General features: G+C 36.2%; 1 protein-coding gene across 5 annotated transcripts in view; it reads right to left on the reverse strand.

Moving 5' to 3' along the window:
• Positions 1-17,463, reverse strand: part of LOC143232722 (methionine aminopeptidase 1D, mitochondrial-like) — a 40,298-nt gene that overhangs the window by 6,672 nt on the left and 16,163 nt on the right. For all 5 annotated transcript variants that reach the window (XM_076468470.1, XM_076468467.1, XM_076468469.1 and 2 more), the window contains 2 exons: positions 7,501-7,598; positions 1,051-1,098 (listed from right to left, as the gene is read on the reverse strand). In XM_076468470.1, coding sequence (XP_076324585.1) covers positions 1,051-1,098; positions 7,501-7,598 — 146 coding nt within the window. The remainder of the gene's footprint in view (positions 1-1,050; positions 1,099-7,500; positions 7,599-17,463) is intronic.

The following is a 17,463-nucleotide window of genomic DNA, read 5'->3' on the forward strand; positions in this document are numbered from 1 at the left end:
AACTAACAGGAAGGATGTATTTAAGTATGTTAAAGGTAAGCAAAATGTTAATATGGGGACTGGGTGCTTAAAGAATTGTATAATGTTATGAGTTCACTGAGCTTTTAAGTATTGGACACAGTCCACTGTTATATGTCTAGTGTAATTAACTTCAAGTCATAAGTGCAAGTACATGTAGGTAGTAAAAGACAAAAGTTACTGTTGTTTAATAACCTCTTTACTTCATTGTTTATAAACTTCTACTTTTATATCATTGTTTATAAGCCTCTATGTTCATATCATCATATAAACATAGAAGTTTTTAAACAAACATTTCTCAAATACTTTAGATCAGAGAGCATTGAGTTGTGTACATGTATATCATTGTTTATACTGAAAAAGTAATCATATAGATGTAAACTTACTGATACTGTGTTTAAATCGTGAATATATTTGTAACCAGTAATCACTGCAACTGTAATAGGTTAAATCTTGTATTTTTTACAATACAACACAAACTATGATTAGGGAGATTGCTTTTGTTGGCGTTGAATTTTGGGTAAAGCTACATGAGAACTACCTGAGCTAGTTATTCCTAATTTTAAAGTGATAGACTAGGATGAAGGTAGTTAGTAAACACCACCCAATTGTTGGGCTACTCTTGTCAGACTGATAAAGTAGGATTTGACTGTCACTCTTACAATGCATTCATAGCCTCAAAGTTAGTATTGCAATTAATTTGTTTACAGTGATGGGACATGAACCTTGGAACTTTATATCCATAGTCTGACACACTAACCTCTGAGCCCAGGGTGATACAGAACTGACTTCTTTGCAAGTTTCAGTTGAGTGTTTAATTACACCAGTGTTGTTTCTTTTTATTGTTAGCTTACCTTACTTTATTTTTAACTCACGCTAAGTATCAAATTTCATTCATTTCAGTTTGTTGAAAGGAAAAACTTTGCTTATTTATTTATTTTCAAACATTTACATTATTACAATTTAACCTAATGTTTTGACATAATGCAATTAACATGTCTCTTAGTCTGATGAAAACAAAAAGTTACACACCTATTGTGAAAGTCATTCCTTCCTGCATAATTCCATGTTCATCGTTGACTAGAATATAAGAATTTATACACTTATGAAACTAATTTCATTCATATCCATTCCTATACAATGTTTGATAAATATGAACAATAATTAACACTAAGCATTCTTAAATGGAAGCATAGAATTCAGGTGTATACCACATTATTATCAACAATAACATGCAAGTGTAAGTACATAAACACGAAGTACATAGGTGGTGATTGTTTTTTTACAATTTCATTTCACTGTCTGAACCATTTTCAAAAGAATTAAAACTAAATATTAATTTTGATGAAAGCAAGAAGCTCCATCTACCCGTGTTAGTTTACTAATAGAATGAAACAAAGATTTATACTTACTGTGAGGAGATGAACCTTGTTAAGTTACTTAAAATTAATCATTTCTAATACCTGACACATTTATTACACACTGAAAAGTAAGTATTTATCATGCCTTATTTTTTCACTCAGGTAAAAAAAAAATTAAACCAATCTGACTCTTAAACAGCATTAAAACATAGTACAAAAACACCAAACTCAAACTCTTGCATTATAGGGTATTAGTAATAGTCTTATTTACAAATCTTTATATTAAAACGATGTTGAAAGTTGCAGATGGATTGATTGGTTGGTTTGGTGTTTTATGGCACAAAGCAACAAGGCTGTCTGTGCCAAATATCTGGTAAAATTATTAAAATTCATAAAACAAAACAAGGTTTAAAAAAATATATATATAGCATTAAAACCAATTTTCTCATCTAGTCTACTGTGGCAAGAGAAAAACTACAGTAATACAAGTTGTACAGGACTTTATGTAGCATAATTGTAATTATCATAACTCACCAGGAAGATTAACATGTAAGTTCAAAGACCACCAGTCACCTAAAGTTGGCCTTTCCAGTCCTGGTTCCGAGTTATTTGACGTTATGGCCATTTCCAGAAAGTAAAGTTATAAAAGTTTTAAAAGACTTGTAGCAAAATTTGAATTATAACTCACGAGGATGACTAACGAGTAGTTCAAACAGCAGCGTTAGTCACATGAAGTTGTCCTTTCCAGTCCTGATTTTGAGTTGTTTGATTCACAGCTGTTTTATAATTTCATATCAAACTAGATGTACTTTGATTCTTAAAAAGGAATCACATTAGAAAAGTCTAATGTATAAATTAAAAAACTCAAATAACATTAAAAAGTTTAATGGCCTTTAAAAACCTAAAAACATTTCCAAGGTGGACAGTGTCACCATCACCAATAACACTGTCTTATGGGCCAGTCGATTTTTAATATTGGTGAGAATAGGGTGTGAACTGAAGCAAAGCAATTCCAGGGCCAGTAGAGAACTAAATGAATCAGTATAAATAGGGCAATTTGAGTACTGTTTATCTTCTATGTGATCCAGAATAAGAGAAATGGTGTACAGTTCAGCAGTGAACACAGAAGTTGTAGAGGGAATTCTGCATGCAACTACTGAACCATAACAAACCATGGAAAAGTCCACACAGTCATCTTATTTCAAACCATCTGTATAAATAGAAATGAAAGAATGGTTGGAAAGATGTTCAGCAAATAACAGATAGTATTTCCTGTCAGGAGTGTCTGCTTTACTCAGATAAATCTGGGGACTGTAATAAGCCATGGTCGGATGAGCTGACCATAGCCAAGTTTTAATCGAATGAGAACATGATCTATTTAACACTGGTAGACACAGTGATTGGAGTGAACGTACACTGGATGAGTGAGAGGAGGTTGTTTGATTCGAGGAACCAAAGAAGAGGAGTATTAATCATACTCTCCAAAGTCTTATAGAAACAGCTCTTCAAAGCAATTGGATTGTGGTTTGAAGGAATCTTGGGAACCTTTCCAGGCTTAGAGAAAGGTAGGACAATAGCCTGGCATCAGAGAGCATATGCTCTTCGAAGCAACCCATCCCATCAATATCAGCACTTCTCCAGAGGGTATGATGTCCGTTAAATTCCCCCAGGATTAAAAAGGGAGATGGCAACTGTTCAATGAGAGCATCAAGGTCTCATTGATCATAGATCTCTCCAGGTGACAGGTAGAGAGAACAGACAGTGATGCAAAAATGGCTCGTTTGGGTTGAGAAAATATTTTACATAGAACAGTGATGGTACAACTCAAGGAAACATGGATGGTTACAGCCTCCAAGAGTTTATTGAGTGGCAAAGACAGGGTGGGCACATACTGATCAACCAACAGTGCCACCCCTCCATGCACTCATCCATCATGCAACCTGTCATTTCTAAACAAAGGAAACTACAGAAAGGTTTCTTGTAAGGAAAGACATACAGGATGGTAGGAAGCAATCAGTGTTTTGATGTCATCCAGATTAGAATGTAAACCTCCACAGTTCCATTGTATCAAGGTGGCCATTTTTATTTATGTATAGGCAAATTGGGTAGCGAACCCTTCTGTTTACAACCACATCTTTTTTCTTTAGTGTCTTTATTCAAAGGAGGCCCATCGACCTCCATGGATCCTGCCCTGGGTCAATTGGGCAGGTCTTTGCTGCAGGAAGAGGATTCTAATGACTGAGCACATGAACGAACGATCGTTTTACATCTTGGGTTGGAGAAGAAGATGTACCCAAGGAAATGCCTGTACCCAGAACCAAAGGAAGTGGATCTTGGGATTTGCTGGAATGAATGTTAGGGACGGAGATGGGTGTTGACATTGATTCATCAACTTTTTTTAACCATAGAGGTCAAAGGACTTTTCATTTGGTTTGAGAATGATTCTTTTGGAGGCACAGAGAGATCCATCTGCACTCCCACTGCAGTGGTGTAACAAAGTGCAGCAGCATATGTCTGTGATGAAGTGGTAGACAGCAACTTTCGAGCCTCATGGTAGGTAATGTTTTGAATTGTTTTCAAATGCTGCACCTCTTTTACTTCCAACCATTTAGGGCAAGAACAAAAGTAGAACAAATGAAAGCCACTGCAATTGATGCAATGAGGGTCCATTTCACACTCATAGGCATCGTGGTCCTTGCCACTGCAATGAGCACACGTCAAGGAACCATGACAAGAAGTCTTTGAGTGATAGAATCGTTAACACTTTTCCCGTCAAGGAACCATGACATGATGTCTTTGAGTGATAGAATCGTTGACGCTGGAAACAGCCGAGAGGGTTTAGATAACGTGCCTTGATGGTACTAGGTGGACATAGTGATGTAAATGTCAGAATAAAGACATTGGTCAGCATCATAATTCCATTTTTGCAAGTAAAGATACAACTCACTGCAGAAACTCCTTGGGTGGAGAAACCAGTGAGAATCTCGGACTCAGGGACGTTCTTCAAATCATTCTCAACAATAACTCCTCATGAGGTGTAACCTTAATAGGTATATCCCCAATCACCTTTGAATGTAAGAGGAGTTTATTGTGGTGAGATGTGGATGTCTCCACCAATATGTCACCACAGCGAAGAATCATTACTGACTTTGGAGTGCCAGCAAGTCCCTGTAGTCCTTTCTGAACGAAAAAGAGAGACATTTGCCCTAAAGGTTTGTCTGAAAGAGAATGTAGGATAAGAAAATGAGGTACAACAGGTGTTACAGATGTTGAAGATTCCCACTCAGAATATTCAAGACATGGTCTTTTACCTATGGACTGTTTTTTCACTATTTAAGTTTTTATTTGGAGGATCCACAATAAGAAAAGGAATATTTTGGTGCCCACTGACCTCAACCACCATGAAGCCCTACAAGGGGACACACTACAATGCCAAACAAGGACACTGCAGCAATGCTAGGGTTTCGTGAGCACTACACCCAAACACCAGCATCAGATACAATGTCCACAACACATCCTGAGAACATCCAACACTAGTTCTTGGTTGATCCTAGCCCTAGTGGTCCAGCGACTGACACAAGGGGGGGCCACCCCAAGGCTACCCATCTACAGGAATTCAAGGCCAAAGTGGTGTATTAGGGTTGGACCCTTCAACCACCAGGATCCTCTTTTCCCCTTCATAGGTCACCTCACATGGCAAACATGTGAGTGGATCCCAGAGGAGGTAAACTGAAAGAACAGAACCTTCTTTGGGAAGTTCCCTCACCACATACAGGAATCCACACAGAGGGGTTGCAAATGGAATAAAAAGAATTTAATAATGCTGGGCAAAAATTTTAATATTTATTATCATCACTATTGATCAATGAACATAGGATGCACTGTAAAGTATGTAAAATGACCATCTTGAACATTTCAAGTTGAACATGTTAACACTGAAATAAAAGCAATAAAAGAGTACAAAGTAAAGGTCATAGCCATGATATTTTAGTAAGTAAATCTTGGTCAAGCTTTCAAATTAGTTAAAGCTTTTAATCATTGCCTTTAACTATACAATGTCACTGGTAGTGTAACACAGCTGTACCAAAAGATATAACACTGCCATTAATAATGTTGAAAGCAGAAAACTATGAATAAGTAAACAATATTCAAACATTTGAGTTTACCATACTGTACACTGCAATTCCATTAAAAGGTTTAATTTTTATTATGAATTCATTAACAGAACAGTTTTGTTATTCTTTTATGGTGCTGGAAGAAAGGAAATTTTGCTCCAAAAATATAAAACATATATTAAGTTTCTGCATTTATAATAATTATATATTTCTCAATAACCAGATATTTAAATAATTAATATGAGTTCCAATGGTAGCTAACTATTCTATTTGCATTGCAAATTCATAGTTTTATGAGATTACATTTATTGAAAATTGCATAAACCCAGACATTTTTGCTTTAACTTAGATATATAGATGATTTAATCAGTATAAACAATCCTGAGATAATGTTATTGACACCATTTATCCATCAGAATTAGAAATTGAAAATACTTCAGTTTCCAATGTAGAAGCACATTATTCAGACATAGAAATTAAAATAACTGATAATAATATCAGTCGAAATATTTTACTTTTTCAATATATGGTTTACCCTCTTTTAATAATAATAATGTACCATACTCTTATAACTTCACAAATATTCCAACTTTATGATAAATTTTGGAATATAATTATTAATGTTAAAATATTGGTGCAAAAATTAATATTTAATGGATTTAATACAGAAACTTCAAATAAAAGTACTAAAATATTCTGTGATAAATATAAGAATGCATTAAATAAATATAAAGAAGTAAAGATTAAAGATATTTTTTATAAGTATTTTTAGTTGTTAATAAGGTCATTTAAACAACTTGGCACTATTTTATGCAGATGAGCACCTTATCATATAAAGGCTTGTTTAGAGTCTGAAAACTGGTAGTTACAGTGAACTTAATGGGTGGTGGTCAGGAGTTAGTTTAGATACCTAGTTGGGACCCATTATGCTGGTATAATTTGTCTACTAATTAGTGTCTTACCACCATAATGGGAGCTGCAATGCCAATTTCAGGAGGTAGGTTTATCTTGCTTACCCCCAAGTGGTAGTACATTATTATTATTATTACTTCTTTTTCTTCTTTATTTGGAAAGTAATAACTTTTCCACAACTGTCAGCAGGCAGTGAAAAGTTATATGGATGTGGGATATTGTGAGTTTGAGTACCCACATTTCATTGTCCTAACTTATAATTATTTGATTATTATCATTCATGAATTTCTTGATGTTATATTGATGAATCAAGGTTAAGACTGATAAACAATGTATCCCCACTGTAATGCGAGTCCTACTTCTGCAGTCATATCGAAAATCTAGGATACATTTTATATCCCATATTACAACCTGCCCTTTGGGAATCCTTTTGATTTATGCATTTTTTTATTTTTAGGGGTTTGTATTTGCTTATTAGAAATGATGTACATACACACACATATACACTCACTCACATTACCTCAAACCTATATGATCCCACGCAATTTGATTTAAAAAACTGATACCCATAACTTTAACAATGGGTAAGCAAACTACAATTTATAAACATAAGTAGTCTACTTTATAATCTATTATTTTCCTATTGCCTATATACCTGAAGACATGTTCCACCATCACTAAAATTCTTCTTAGTTCTCATAAATTTTGTTTTCCTACCTATTAAGTTAGCATAACGTGCTTCCTTACTCAAGTACTTGTATTCATAAGTTTAATAATAATAATGACATTTCTTTTGAAATCTTGCATTAGTGGAAGCTTTTAAATGTATTAATATTTTTACATAGATCATATTTAGAGTCCAGGTCCAATCATCGTAAATAATTATGGTAGTTTATAATTTAAAATATTTGCTTATTTTTATCACTAATGCTTCAACATTGTAATTTATATTAATAAATAAAGGATTGGTAAATATTAAGTGTTCAAATTGTATAAAACAAAATGAAAACAGAGCAAAAAAAAGGGAAAAAGACATGATAGCATTCATTACACTTATCTTTAACAAGAAGAATATTTTGCCATATGATCCTTACCAAAATGAAACACATCTGGTGGTCCATGAAAGAATTTCCCAATCCCATGGCCACAAAATTCAGGAACAACTGTGCACCCTCCTACTTCTGCTGTTTCACTGTAAATGAAAATAAGAAACAATATGTATGGAATAAAATGGACTCATGTAAAAAACAAAATTTAAACATTAGCTCACATACATATATTAGATTCTAGTTATTAAAATATCTTTTCAGATAAAAACACTGGTTTATAACTCAGTTTAAGATAAATGCATTCTAGAATATACCTCATCTTAAATATCTGACAGATGGAAATGAGACCAAACAGCATTAGAATTACAATAATTCTGAGCTTATTCTGAGTTATTCCTCATTACAAGAAATGTGATAAAATAAATTTATCCCGGTAATTATAGGTTCATTAGTCCTATATCAGTGGTGGGAAAAGTTTTTGAAAGTCTGATAAAAGATTCTTTGTCATTTCAATAAAGCTTAACACTTTACTGAATAGCTAACAATTTAATTAGAGTAAAATCTTGCCTTAATAATCTTGGAAGAAAGGATTGTGGCATTCTGTAATTTATCAGTCTCTTAAGACATCCAAGAAATGTGTTGTTGCTATTGGCAAGGCAAAAAGGATCTTTGATTGTATTTACAGAAATAACAAATATAAAACTAAAAAGGTTATAATTTCATTAAAAGTAATTTGATTAGATCACATTTGGAGTAATGTGTTCAGTCTTGGATGCCTTACCTTTCAAAGGATATTAAATTGTAACAAAGATTTCGGAGAAGGGCTACTAGGAGGATACCTGTGATGGAAGGATTGTCATAACACAACAGGTTAAGATACTTAAAATTATTTTCTGTTAAAACATTAGAGGGATCTAGTTGAGATATTTAAGATTGTTAAGGGAGTTTGTGGTATTGAAGCATCATCTCTTTTCATACTATGGGGATGTTTGGTTGGTTTGGGATTTTATCGCATGAAGCAGCTATGCTATCTGCACCAAACATCTGGTAAAAATTTAAAATTAAAGTAAAATTTATAAAAAAATAAAATTTAATCTTTGAATTAAAAACTTAAATAGCATTAAATCCAATTTTTACATTTAGTCTACAACGGTAAGAGAAAAACTACAGTAATACAAGTTTTAAAGGACTTTCTGGAGCATAATTTTAATTATCATAACTCACCAGGATGACTAACAAGTAAGTCCAAACATCAGCATTAGTCACCTGAAGCTGGCCTTTCCAGTCCTGGTTTTGAGTTGTTTGATTCACAGTTGTTTTATAATTTCATATCGAACCAATTGTACCTTAATTCTTAAAAAGGAATCACATTAAAAATGGTCTAATTTATGAATTAAAAACTTAAACAGAGTTTAAAAAGTCAATGGTCTTTAAAAACTAAAAACATTTGTGTGGTGGACAGTGTCATTGGCAATGGTGACACTGTCCAATGTTATGGATAAACCTTTGTACAAAACTCATCTAAAATGGTGCTGACGTAGAGAGCCATAATGATGGCAAGACAGTAAAATGTGGCTTATTGTGACCTGAGTGTCACATTGACAACACATTGGTGCATCAGCACCAGAAAAAAGAAAATGATGAATTAAAAAACTATGACCAATGCATAGTCTAGTTAAGACAACTTCCTCTTTCCAATCCTTTCAGAAGTAAGACAGCCAAAGAGCAATAAATAGTTTCATTTGGAAAAGCTTGTTTTCATGTTGCTCACTCCAAGTTGGCTGCCAACTGTCACAGAATTACAATGTGACATAAAATACAAGTGTATTTTATGAATACAGGATCATAAAACATGTATGGAACAGGCATAGTAATGATAGCACCAGAGCAGACAGATTAAGCTGCAGTATTGGTGAGCTTGTTCCCACGAATACCAGCATAGCCTGGTATCCAGAAAAACTGAATAAAAGTAGATGTTAAAGAGAAATGGGCCAGTCTATTTTGAATATCAGCGAGAACAGGGTGTGAACTAATGCGAAGCAATTCCAGGACCAGTAGAAAACTAAGCAAGTTAGTATAAATAGTGCAATTTGAGCACTGCTTAGCTTTTATGTGATCCAGGGCAAGAGAAATGGCATACAGTTCAGCAGTAAACACAGAAACTATGGAGGGGATTCTATGTGCAACCACCAAACCAAAACAAACCACTGCAAAGCCCATAGAGTCACCTGATTTTCAACCATCTGTATAAATGGGAGTGGAAGGATGGTTCAAAAGATGTTCAACAAATAAAAGATGGTACTTCCAAATGGGAGTATTTGCTTTTCTCAGATGACTTAAAGAAAGGTCACATATGGGGATTGTATAAAGTCATTTTGGGATGGGCTGACCAGTGGATAGAGCGAAGCTTTCTGAGGACAGACCCAATTCATCCAACTGCACCCAGACAGGAAGGCCAAAAGGAACAATGGCAGACCATCTGTTCTCAAAAAACATGGCCCACTCAGATGGGATGCTGTAGTGAGGATCAAAGTTTCAAAGCAAACATTAAAGACAGTTCAAACAGCAGAGGTGTAGAGGAGGTTCATGAGACTCTGGGTACAAGCTCTGGACTGGGGAAGTGCAGAAAGCCCTGGTGTAAAACTGAAGTTCCTGATGATGAATGGGGCCCAGTATCTTCAAGGCCAAGGTCCTGACAGAGCCATAGATCAGTGACCCATAGTCCAATTTTGATTGAATAAGAGCACAATACATCTTTAGCATAGAACATTGATCCTTCAGTTACCCAAGTAGTGGAAGAGACAACTCAGAGGATGTACAGTGCTGTTGTACATTGGACTCATAGCTGCTTGATGTGTGGTATAAAGGTCAGCTTACAGTCAAAGATAAGCCCCAAAAATTTTGTCTCAGGGACCAAAGGCATGCTGCCAACATGGAGTTCAAGATCATTGTGAATATCCCACTGGTGGCAAAAGTGCATGCAAATAGTTTGAGAGAGAGAAAAGTTAAAACTGTTTGCTCTGGTCCACTTCAGTAAATGAATGAGGGCAGTCTCTAGCTGTTGCTCAATATACCTCATGTTCGATGACTGATGAGAGGTGTAAAAGTCATTGATGTATAACCCGTTTGCAAAAGTAAGAGGGAGTTGTTCAGTGATGGCATTAATTTTTATACTGACCAGTGTGACACTCAAAACATAACCTTGAGGAACTATAAGTTCCTTTAGAAAAGAATGGGAAAGTGTCAGACCCACATGTCCATTAAACAATTTTTAATAAAAATGGGCAAATGACCAAGTAACCCATATAAAGTGGAGGTCTAACAAAATGCCATACCTCCATGTAGTATTATAAGCCTTCTCATGATTGAAGAATATTGATATAAGATATTGTCATTTGAGAAAGTCTCCTCTGATTGATGTTTCAAGACAAATCAGGTGGTCCATGGTGAAGCTCTGTTATTGGAACCCATACTGGGTGGGCAAGAGGAGGTTGTTTCAATCAAGGAATCAAACAAGACATGCATTAACCATCCTCTCTTAGGTCTTAAAAAGACAGCTTGTCAAAGCAGTTGGATGATAGTTTGAAAGAATCTTGGAATCCATCCCAGGCTGAGAGAAAGGTAGGACAATATCCTGGCACCAGGCATCAGGACAAAGATTTGCCTGCCAGATCCAGTTAAAAACACTCAGAAGAATACCAAAAGAAGTAGGAGATAGATGGCACAGCATCTCGCAGGCCCAACCGATGTACTGCCAGACCAATGAAGGGCCAGTCTGAGATCCACCAGTGTAAAGGGGCAATCATGATCATTGAGACGATCAGCTCAAAAGGAAAGAGGTGATCACTCTGCCAGTCTAAATGGCTAAGAAGGTGGAGGATGAAGCAGAAGTGCTAGATACCTGGCAAAAACTTTCACCAAGAATACTGGTGATACTTTGGATATCAGTTATATCCTGGCCATTAGATAAAAAGACCAAAAGGGGGACAGAATTATACTGCCACTAACCTTTCGACTTGTCCCATATGACTTTGGAGCTGGTGGTAGATGAGATGCTGGTTGTGAACTTAATCCAAGATTCCTTCTGGCTTTGATGTCTTACCTGCCAAGCACATGCAGAGGCCTGCTGCAAAGCAATGCTGTTGGAGAGTGTGGAATACCTATGAAAAGTATCCCAAGCCCTGTTTTGACCCTTCCATGCCATGAGACAGACACGATTCCATCACGGATGAGGATATCGTGGTAAATGTGTCGATGTTTTAGGAATATATTGAGCAGCTGCCTGTATAATACAGTTTGTCACTGCTGCCATGCAGCTGTCTATTGATGGCTTACAGACAATGGCAGAATTAAGTTCTGTAAAAGCAGTGAAACAGCCAGTTGGCTTGATCCAGCTTCTACCAGGGCACTTGGGTCGGGTGGCACTGACCACGGCTAGTCTCTCTCAAACTTATAGGAACATAATCACTGCCTCATGAGTTACTATCAACCCTCCATGAAAAGTGGGAGAATACTGAAGAGGAGCATAATGAGAGATCAATAGCAGTAAAAGACTGAATAGGTGCATAAAAATAAGAACCAGTATTGAAAAAGAAAGATTGTAATCTGAGAGCATACGCTCTACAGAGCAACTCCTCTGATCAATATCAGTACCTTCCCAAAGGGGATTATGCCCATTAAAGTCACCAGGATTATAAAGGGAGATGGCAACTGTTCAACAACATTATCAAGGTTTGATTGATCATACGTGTTTTCAGGAGACAGGTACAGAGAACAAACAGTGATGGTACGACCCAAGGAAACACAGATGGCTGTGGCTCTGAGGGTGTGTTGAGTGGCAAAGACAGGCTGGGCACGTATTGATCAACCAACAGCATCATCCCTCCATGCACTCATCCATCACACAACCTGTCATTTCTAAACAAAGGAAACTACAGAAAGGTTTCTTGTAAAGAAAGACATACAGGATGGTAGGAAGCAATCAGTGTTTTGATGTCATCCAGATTAGAATGTAAACCTCCACAGTTCCATTGTATCAAGGTGGCCATTTTTATTTATGTATAGGTGAATTGGGTGGAGAGCCCTTCTGTTTTCAACCATGTCTTTTTCTTTTTTTTTTTATTTCAGGTAGGTCTGTCTACCACCATTGATCCTGCCCTGGGTCAATTGGGCAGAGATCTGTTGTTGGAAGAGGATTTCAGTGACTGAAATTGTGAATGAATAATCATTTTGCATCTTGAGGTGGGAGAAGATGTACCTGAAGAACTGCCCGTATCCAGAACCAAAGAAAGTGGATCTTAGGGTTTGCTAGAATGAATGTTAGGGACAGAAATGGGTGTTGACATTGATTCATCAACTTTTTTAACCATAGAGATCAAAAGACTTTTCATTTGGTTTGAGATCCATCTGCACTCCTACTGTAGTAGTGGAACTAAGTGCAGCAGCATTCGTCCAAGATGAAGTGGTGGACAGTAACTTTTGAGCCTCAAGATAAGAAATGTTTCAAATCATCTTCAAACGCTGCACCTCTTTTTCTTCTAATCACTTAATGCAAGAACTAAAGTAGGATGAGTGAGAGCCATTGCAATTAATGCAATGAGGGTCTGTTTCACACTCGTAAACATCGTGGTCCTTGCCACAGCAACGAGCACATGTCAAGGGACCATACAATGTTTTTGAGTGACCAAACTGCTGACACTGGAAACATCTGAGAGGATTCGGAATATATGGCCATACCTTGCAATTACGATAACCTGCCTTGATGGTAGCAGGTGCCTGAGGTGATGTAAATGTTAAAATGAGGACATTTGTCAGCATCATAATTCCATCTTTGTTAGTGAAGATACGCTTCAACCTAGAAACTCCTTGGGTGGAGAAACCAGTGAAAATCTCTGACTTGGAGATGTTCTTTAAATCCCTCTCAACAATAACTCATTGTGAAGTAGCATGGGAAGTAACCTCAATGGGTATATCCTCAATCGCCTTTGAATGTAAGAGGAGTTCACTGTGTTTAGATGTGGATGTTTCCACCAATATATCACCATAATGAAACTTTCTGACTACTTTGGAGATGCAGCAAGTCCCTCTAGTCCTTTGTGAATAAAAAAAGGAGAATTTGCCCTTAAGGTTTGTCTGAAAGAGAATATAATATAAGTAAATGAGGTGCAGGTGTTACAGATGTTGAAGATTGCTGCTTAGAATCTTCAATATGTGGTTGTTTACCTATGGACTGTTTTTTCACTATTTTATTTAAGTTTTTACTTGGGAGATCCATAATAAAGAAAGAATGTTTCAGTACCCAGCGACCCCACCCACCATGGAGCCCTACGAGGTGACGCACTACAATGCCAAACAAGGACACTGCAGCAATGCCAGAGTTTCGTGAGCATTATACCCAAACACCAGCATCAGATACAATGTCTACAACACCTATTGAGAACATCTAACACTGGTACTTGACTGACCTTAGCCAAAGTGGACCAGCCGACCGACCCTATGGGTATTGATATACTGCAGCTTAGCATATGCCATGCATGTACTGTTATTATCAGGCCAATCAACATGTGACTGTTGAGTTACATTATAAGCTGTAGTTTAAGCTTAGACAAAATGATTGCACAAAATGAAGGTATCAAGCCTTCAAGTGGCAGACTACTCTGTGAAATAATTACTTAAAGTAGCAAATTGTTGGTATAAATCTTTGAAAAGGTACCTAATGTTTTTTTTTCTTAAATATATAGCCTTTTTATGATCTCTGACCAGTCTTCAATGTTGGGTATTTATTAATACATGAACCCTAGTAAGTATATTCTAATTTTTGTGTACTGGTAAACTGTGTGTTGGTCTTAAGAGTAAAAAACTTCATTTTGTTTTTTTATAAATACTGATATAGCAAATGTTTCTTTAGAGTTTGTTTCATTAATGTTTGGTTATATTGTTTAAGACAAGATTAAATATTATCATCATTAATTTTTACACTTGAATATTTTCTTGTATTTTTAGCTTAATATTTAATTTTAAGAGTAAATAACCTTACTCTTCTCAGCTAGTCAGAAATAAGATATTACTGAAATTATGTTCTAAAATAGTTAATAAACAAATGCCCCAACAGATTATTGGACGTATTTTTATATGTTGTAGTTTTCACTCACTATATTGAAAGTTATAATTTTCTTGTACTGAAAATGTATTTCTGATAGGTACTCCCCCTGGCTCACAAGATTAGCTATTCTTGTTTAGTGCTGCCCTCTATGTACAAACTTTTTTTCCTTATGTATACCACAAACGTTCTGCTCCATCCTATTGGAATCAATAAGTTTGGTAAGATGAGGTTCTTACTGTCTTCACCTCATGTTTAAGAAAGTGGGGAGAAATCTAGAACCATTCCAACTCCTGAACGTGACATGTGATATTTCTGATTTAATGAACTGGGAACATGATATCCTGTATCAAAAAGATATCTATATAATAGAAATAAACTCCCATAACAGTAAAATTGATTAGAACCCATTTGCAAAACAATAATACCAATGGCATAAGAAACAAAGGATTTCAAAAAGGACAGAACCAGAGCAATTACTTTTACCTCCACTGTGGACCACAACACAGAAGGAGTATGATCAAAGGAGGAAGACAAACAACCATAAACATGTATGAAGACTTGTGCTGATTGGTTATTTTCTAAATCTAAAACTCAGCTCTGGGGTACTGACATTCACACAGGGGTTGGATGAGAGCTTTCAAGTAATAAGGTGATCTACATTTTGATGCTCATTCTTTTGGAATTGTATAATACATTGTGGAGGGTATCATGTCACCTACAACAGCAGAATTCCACTACCCTATGCTGCAATGAATGGTTATATCTATCTTTGTATGAAACATTCAATTGGATGTCTCCACAGTTGACCACCCTAGTGGCTTGGAACTGGAAAGTGGTAAGGATTCCTGTATTCCACTTCAAGAAAGCAGGGGTGAGAACATGTTGGAGAATCTGAAGGAATGTCATCACTTGAGACTGTGCAAGCAGTGACCACAAAACTCTATCTTGAAAAGTAGACAACACTAATTTATTCAATACAAGGCATGGCAATGATGGGCAGTTATCTCCTTTTCTGCTTTACCCACACAGAATATGGGTAGTAGTGTCAAAAATAGACAAGTCTTTGAAGCAAAGACATTGCAAGGTTATTCACATAAAAGCAGTCTTGTGGATCACCCCATCTCAACACTGAGCACTGCAAAGCCATGGAAATTAAAGTGCAAGTCAACATGGCTGTACAGTGCAGATTTCAAATTAAAAAATACCTGGTCAAGCATCACTTAAAACAAAGTGGGATCCATATAATGTATAAATGAAGCTAAAAGTCCTGAAAGGAAAAGAGAGCATGGTTATAAACTTACCCAAAGTCTCACTGAAGCTTGAAGAACAGTCAAAGATGTCGGGTAAAAATCCAACAAAGAAGAAATCATGAGACAATAAAAATAATGGGGATGAGAGGAAAAGGTGAGGTGTTGAATCTGATAAAAAGAGTCTGAACAAATTCCAGGAAGAAGAATATGCCAACTGAATCCAAATTTGAACCCAAATGGTGAGGGTAGAAGGGGAAAGAACATGAACAGAGAAAGACTGCAAAGGAATAAAGAGTCAGGTGTGAGAGAAGGAAACTATGGTGTTAATATAGCAACTAAGGGTATTTACTGCACGTAAAAGTCTATCCTGTTTGGGTCAAGGGAAGGTAGGTAGGTATTTCATGTTTATTAACACAAAGCTACTAGGCTATCTGCACCAAACAAGATGTAGTACACTATAATGGTATATGGAAATGAAGATAAAAATACATAAAATATGTATAATTAAGACCTGCCAGGAAGACTAACACATTAAGTTCAAACTTGCTGTCAGTCACTTGAAGTTGGACTTTCCAGTCCTGGGTTCAGGTAAAAAAAAAATTAAAATGTGTACAAGAAATATACTAAAACAGTGTTAGTCCAATAAATACCTTAAGTTAAATAACCAACGGCTCTTAAAAATGTAAAAACATGAGTGAGGCAGCCAGTATCACCTATGATATTTGCTAATGTCAAGGGCAAACCTACCTTAAAAATATGTTTAAAATGGCATCGTTGTTCTTGATTGTAATGATGGCATGAAAATAAAATATGTATGATTGTGACCTGAGTGCCACACAGACCACACATTGGTGCATCAGTACCAGATAAAAGGAAGTGGTGAGTTAAAAAACTGTGACCAATGCATAGCCTAGCCAAAACAACTTCCTCCCTTTGATCTTTACAGAAACAAGAGGGCCAAAAAGCTAAAGAAGGCTTGATTTGAAAAAGCTTATTTCATTGCTCACTCCAGGTTGACTGCAAACTGATGTAGTCAGGTTTTGATAACTACATGTATGGAACACAGCCAATGGTGATAGAGCCATAGCAGATGGACTTTTCTGCTCTGTCAGCTAGCTCATTCCTACGAATACCAACATGACCTAGTATAAAAAAAAACAGACGGAAATAGATGATAGAGAGAGAAGGGCCAGTGTGTTTTGGATATTGATAAGAATAGGATGGTAACTAACATGGAATGATGTCAGGGCCAACAGACAGCTAAGTGAATCAGTACAGATCGTACAGTTCGTATATTGCATATTTAAAATGGCAGGATCAAATTCTGCAAGAGCAGTGAAAGAGAGCCAGTTTGCCTGATACAGCTTCCACCAGAGCATGCAGGTTGAGTGGCATCGACTACAGCCAATCTCTCTCAAAATTATAGGAAAATGATCACTGCCTCATGGATTATTGTCAATCCTCCATAAAAAATGGGAGAATAATAAAGGGGAGCAAATTGAGAGATCAATAGCAGTAAAGGACTGACTAGGTGTATGGAAATAAGTAGAAGAACAAGTATTGAAAAGAGAAAGGTTGTGATCAGAAAGCATACACTCTACAGAACGACCCCTTCTATCAATATCAGCACTTCCCCAGAGGGGATGATGTTTATTA

Source organism: Tachypleus tridentatus, chromosome 11 (assembly GCF_004210375.1).
Source record: "Tachypleus tridentatus isolate NWPU-2018 chromosome 11, ASM421037v1, whole genome shotgun sequence".
Lineage (NCBI taxonomy): Eukaryota > Metazoa > Arthropoda > Merostomata > Xiphosura > Limulidae > Tachypleus > Tachypleus tridentatus.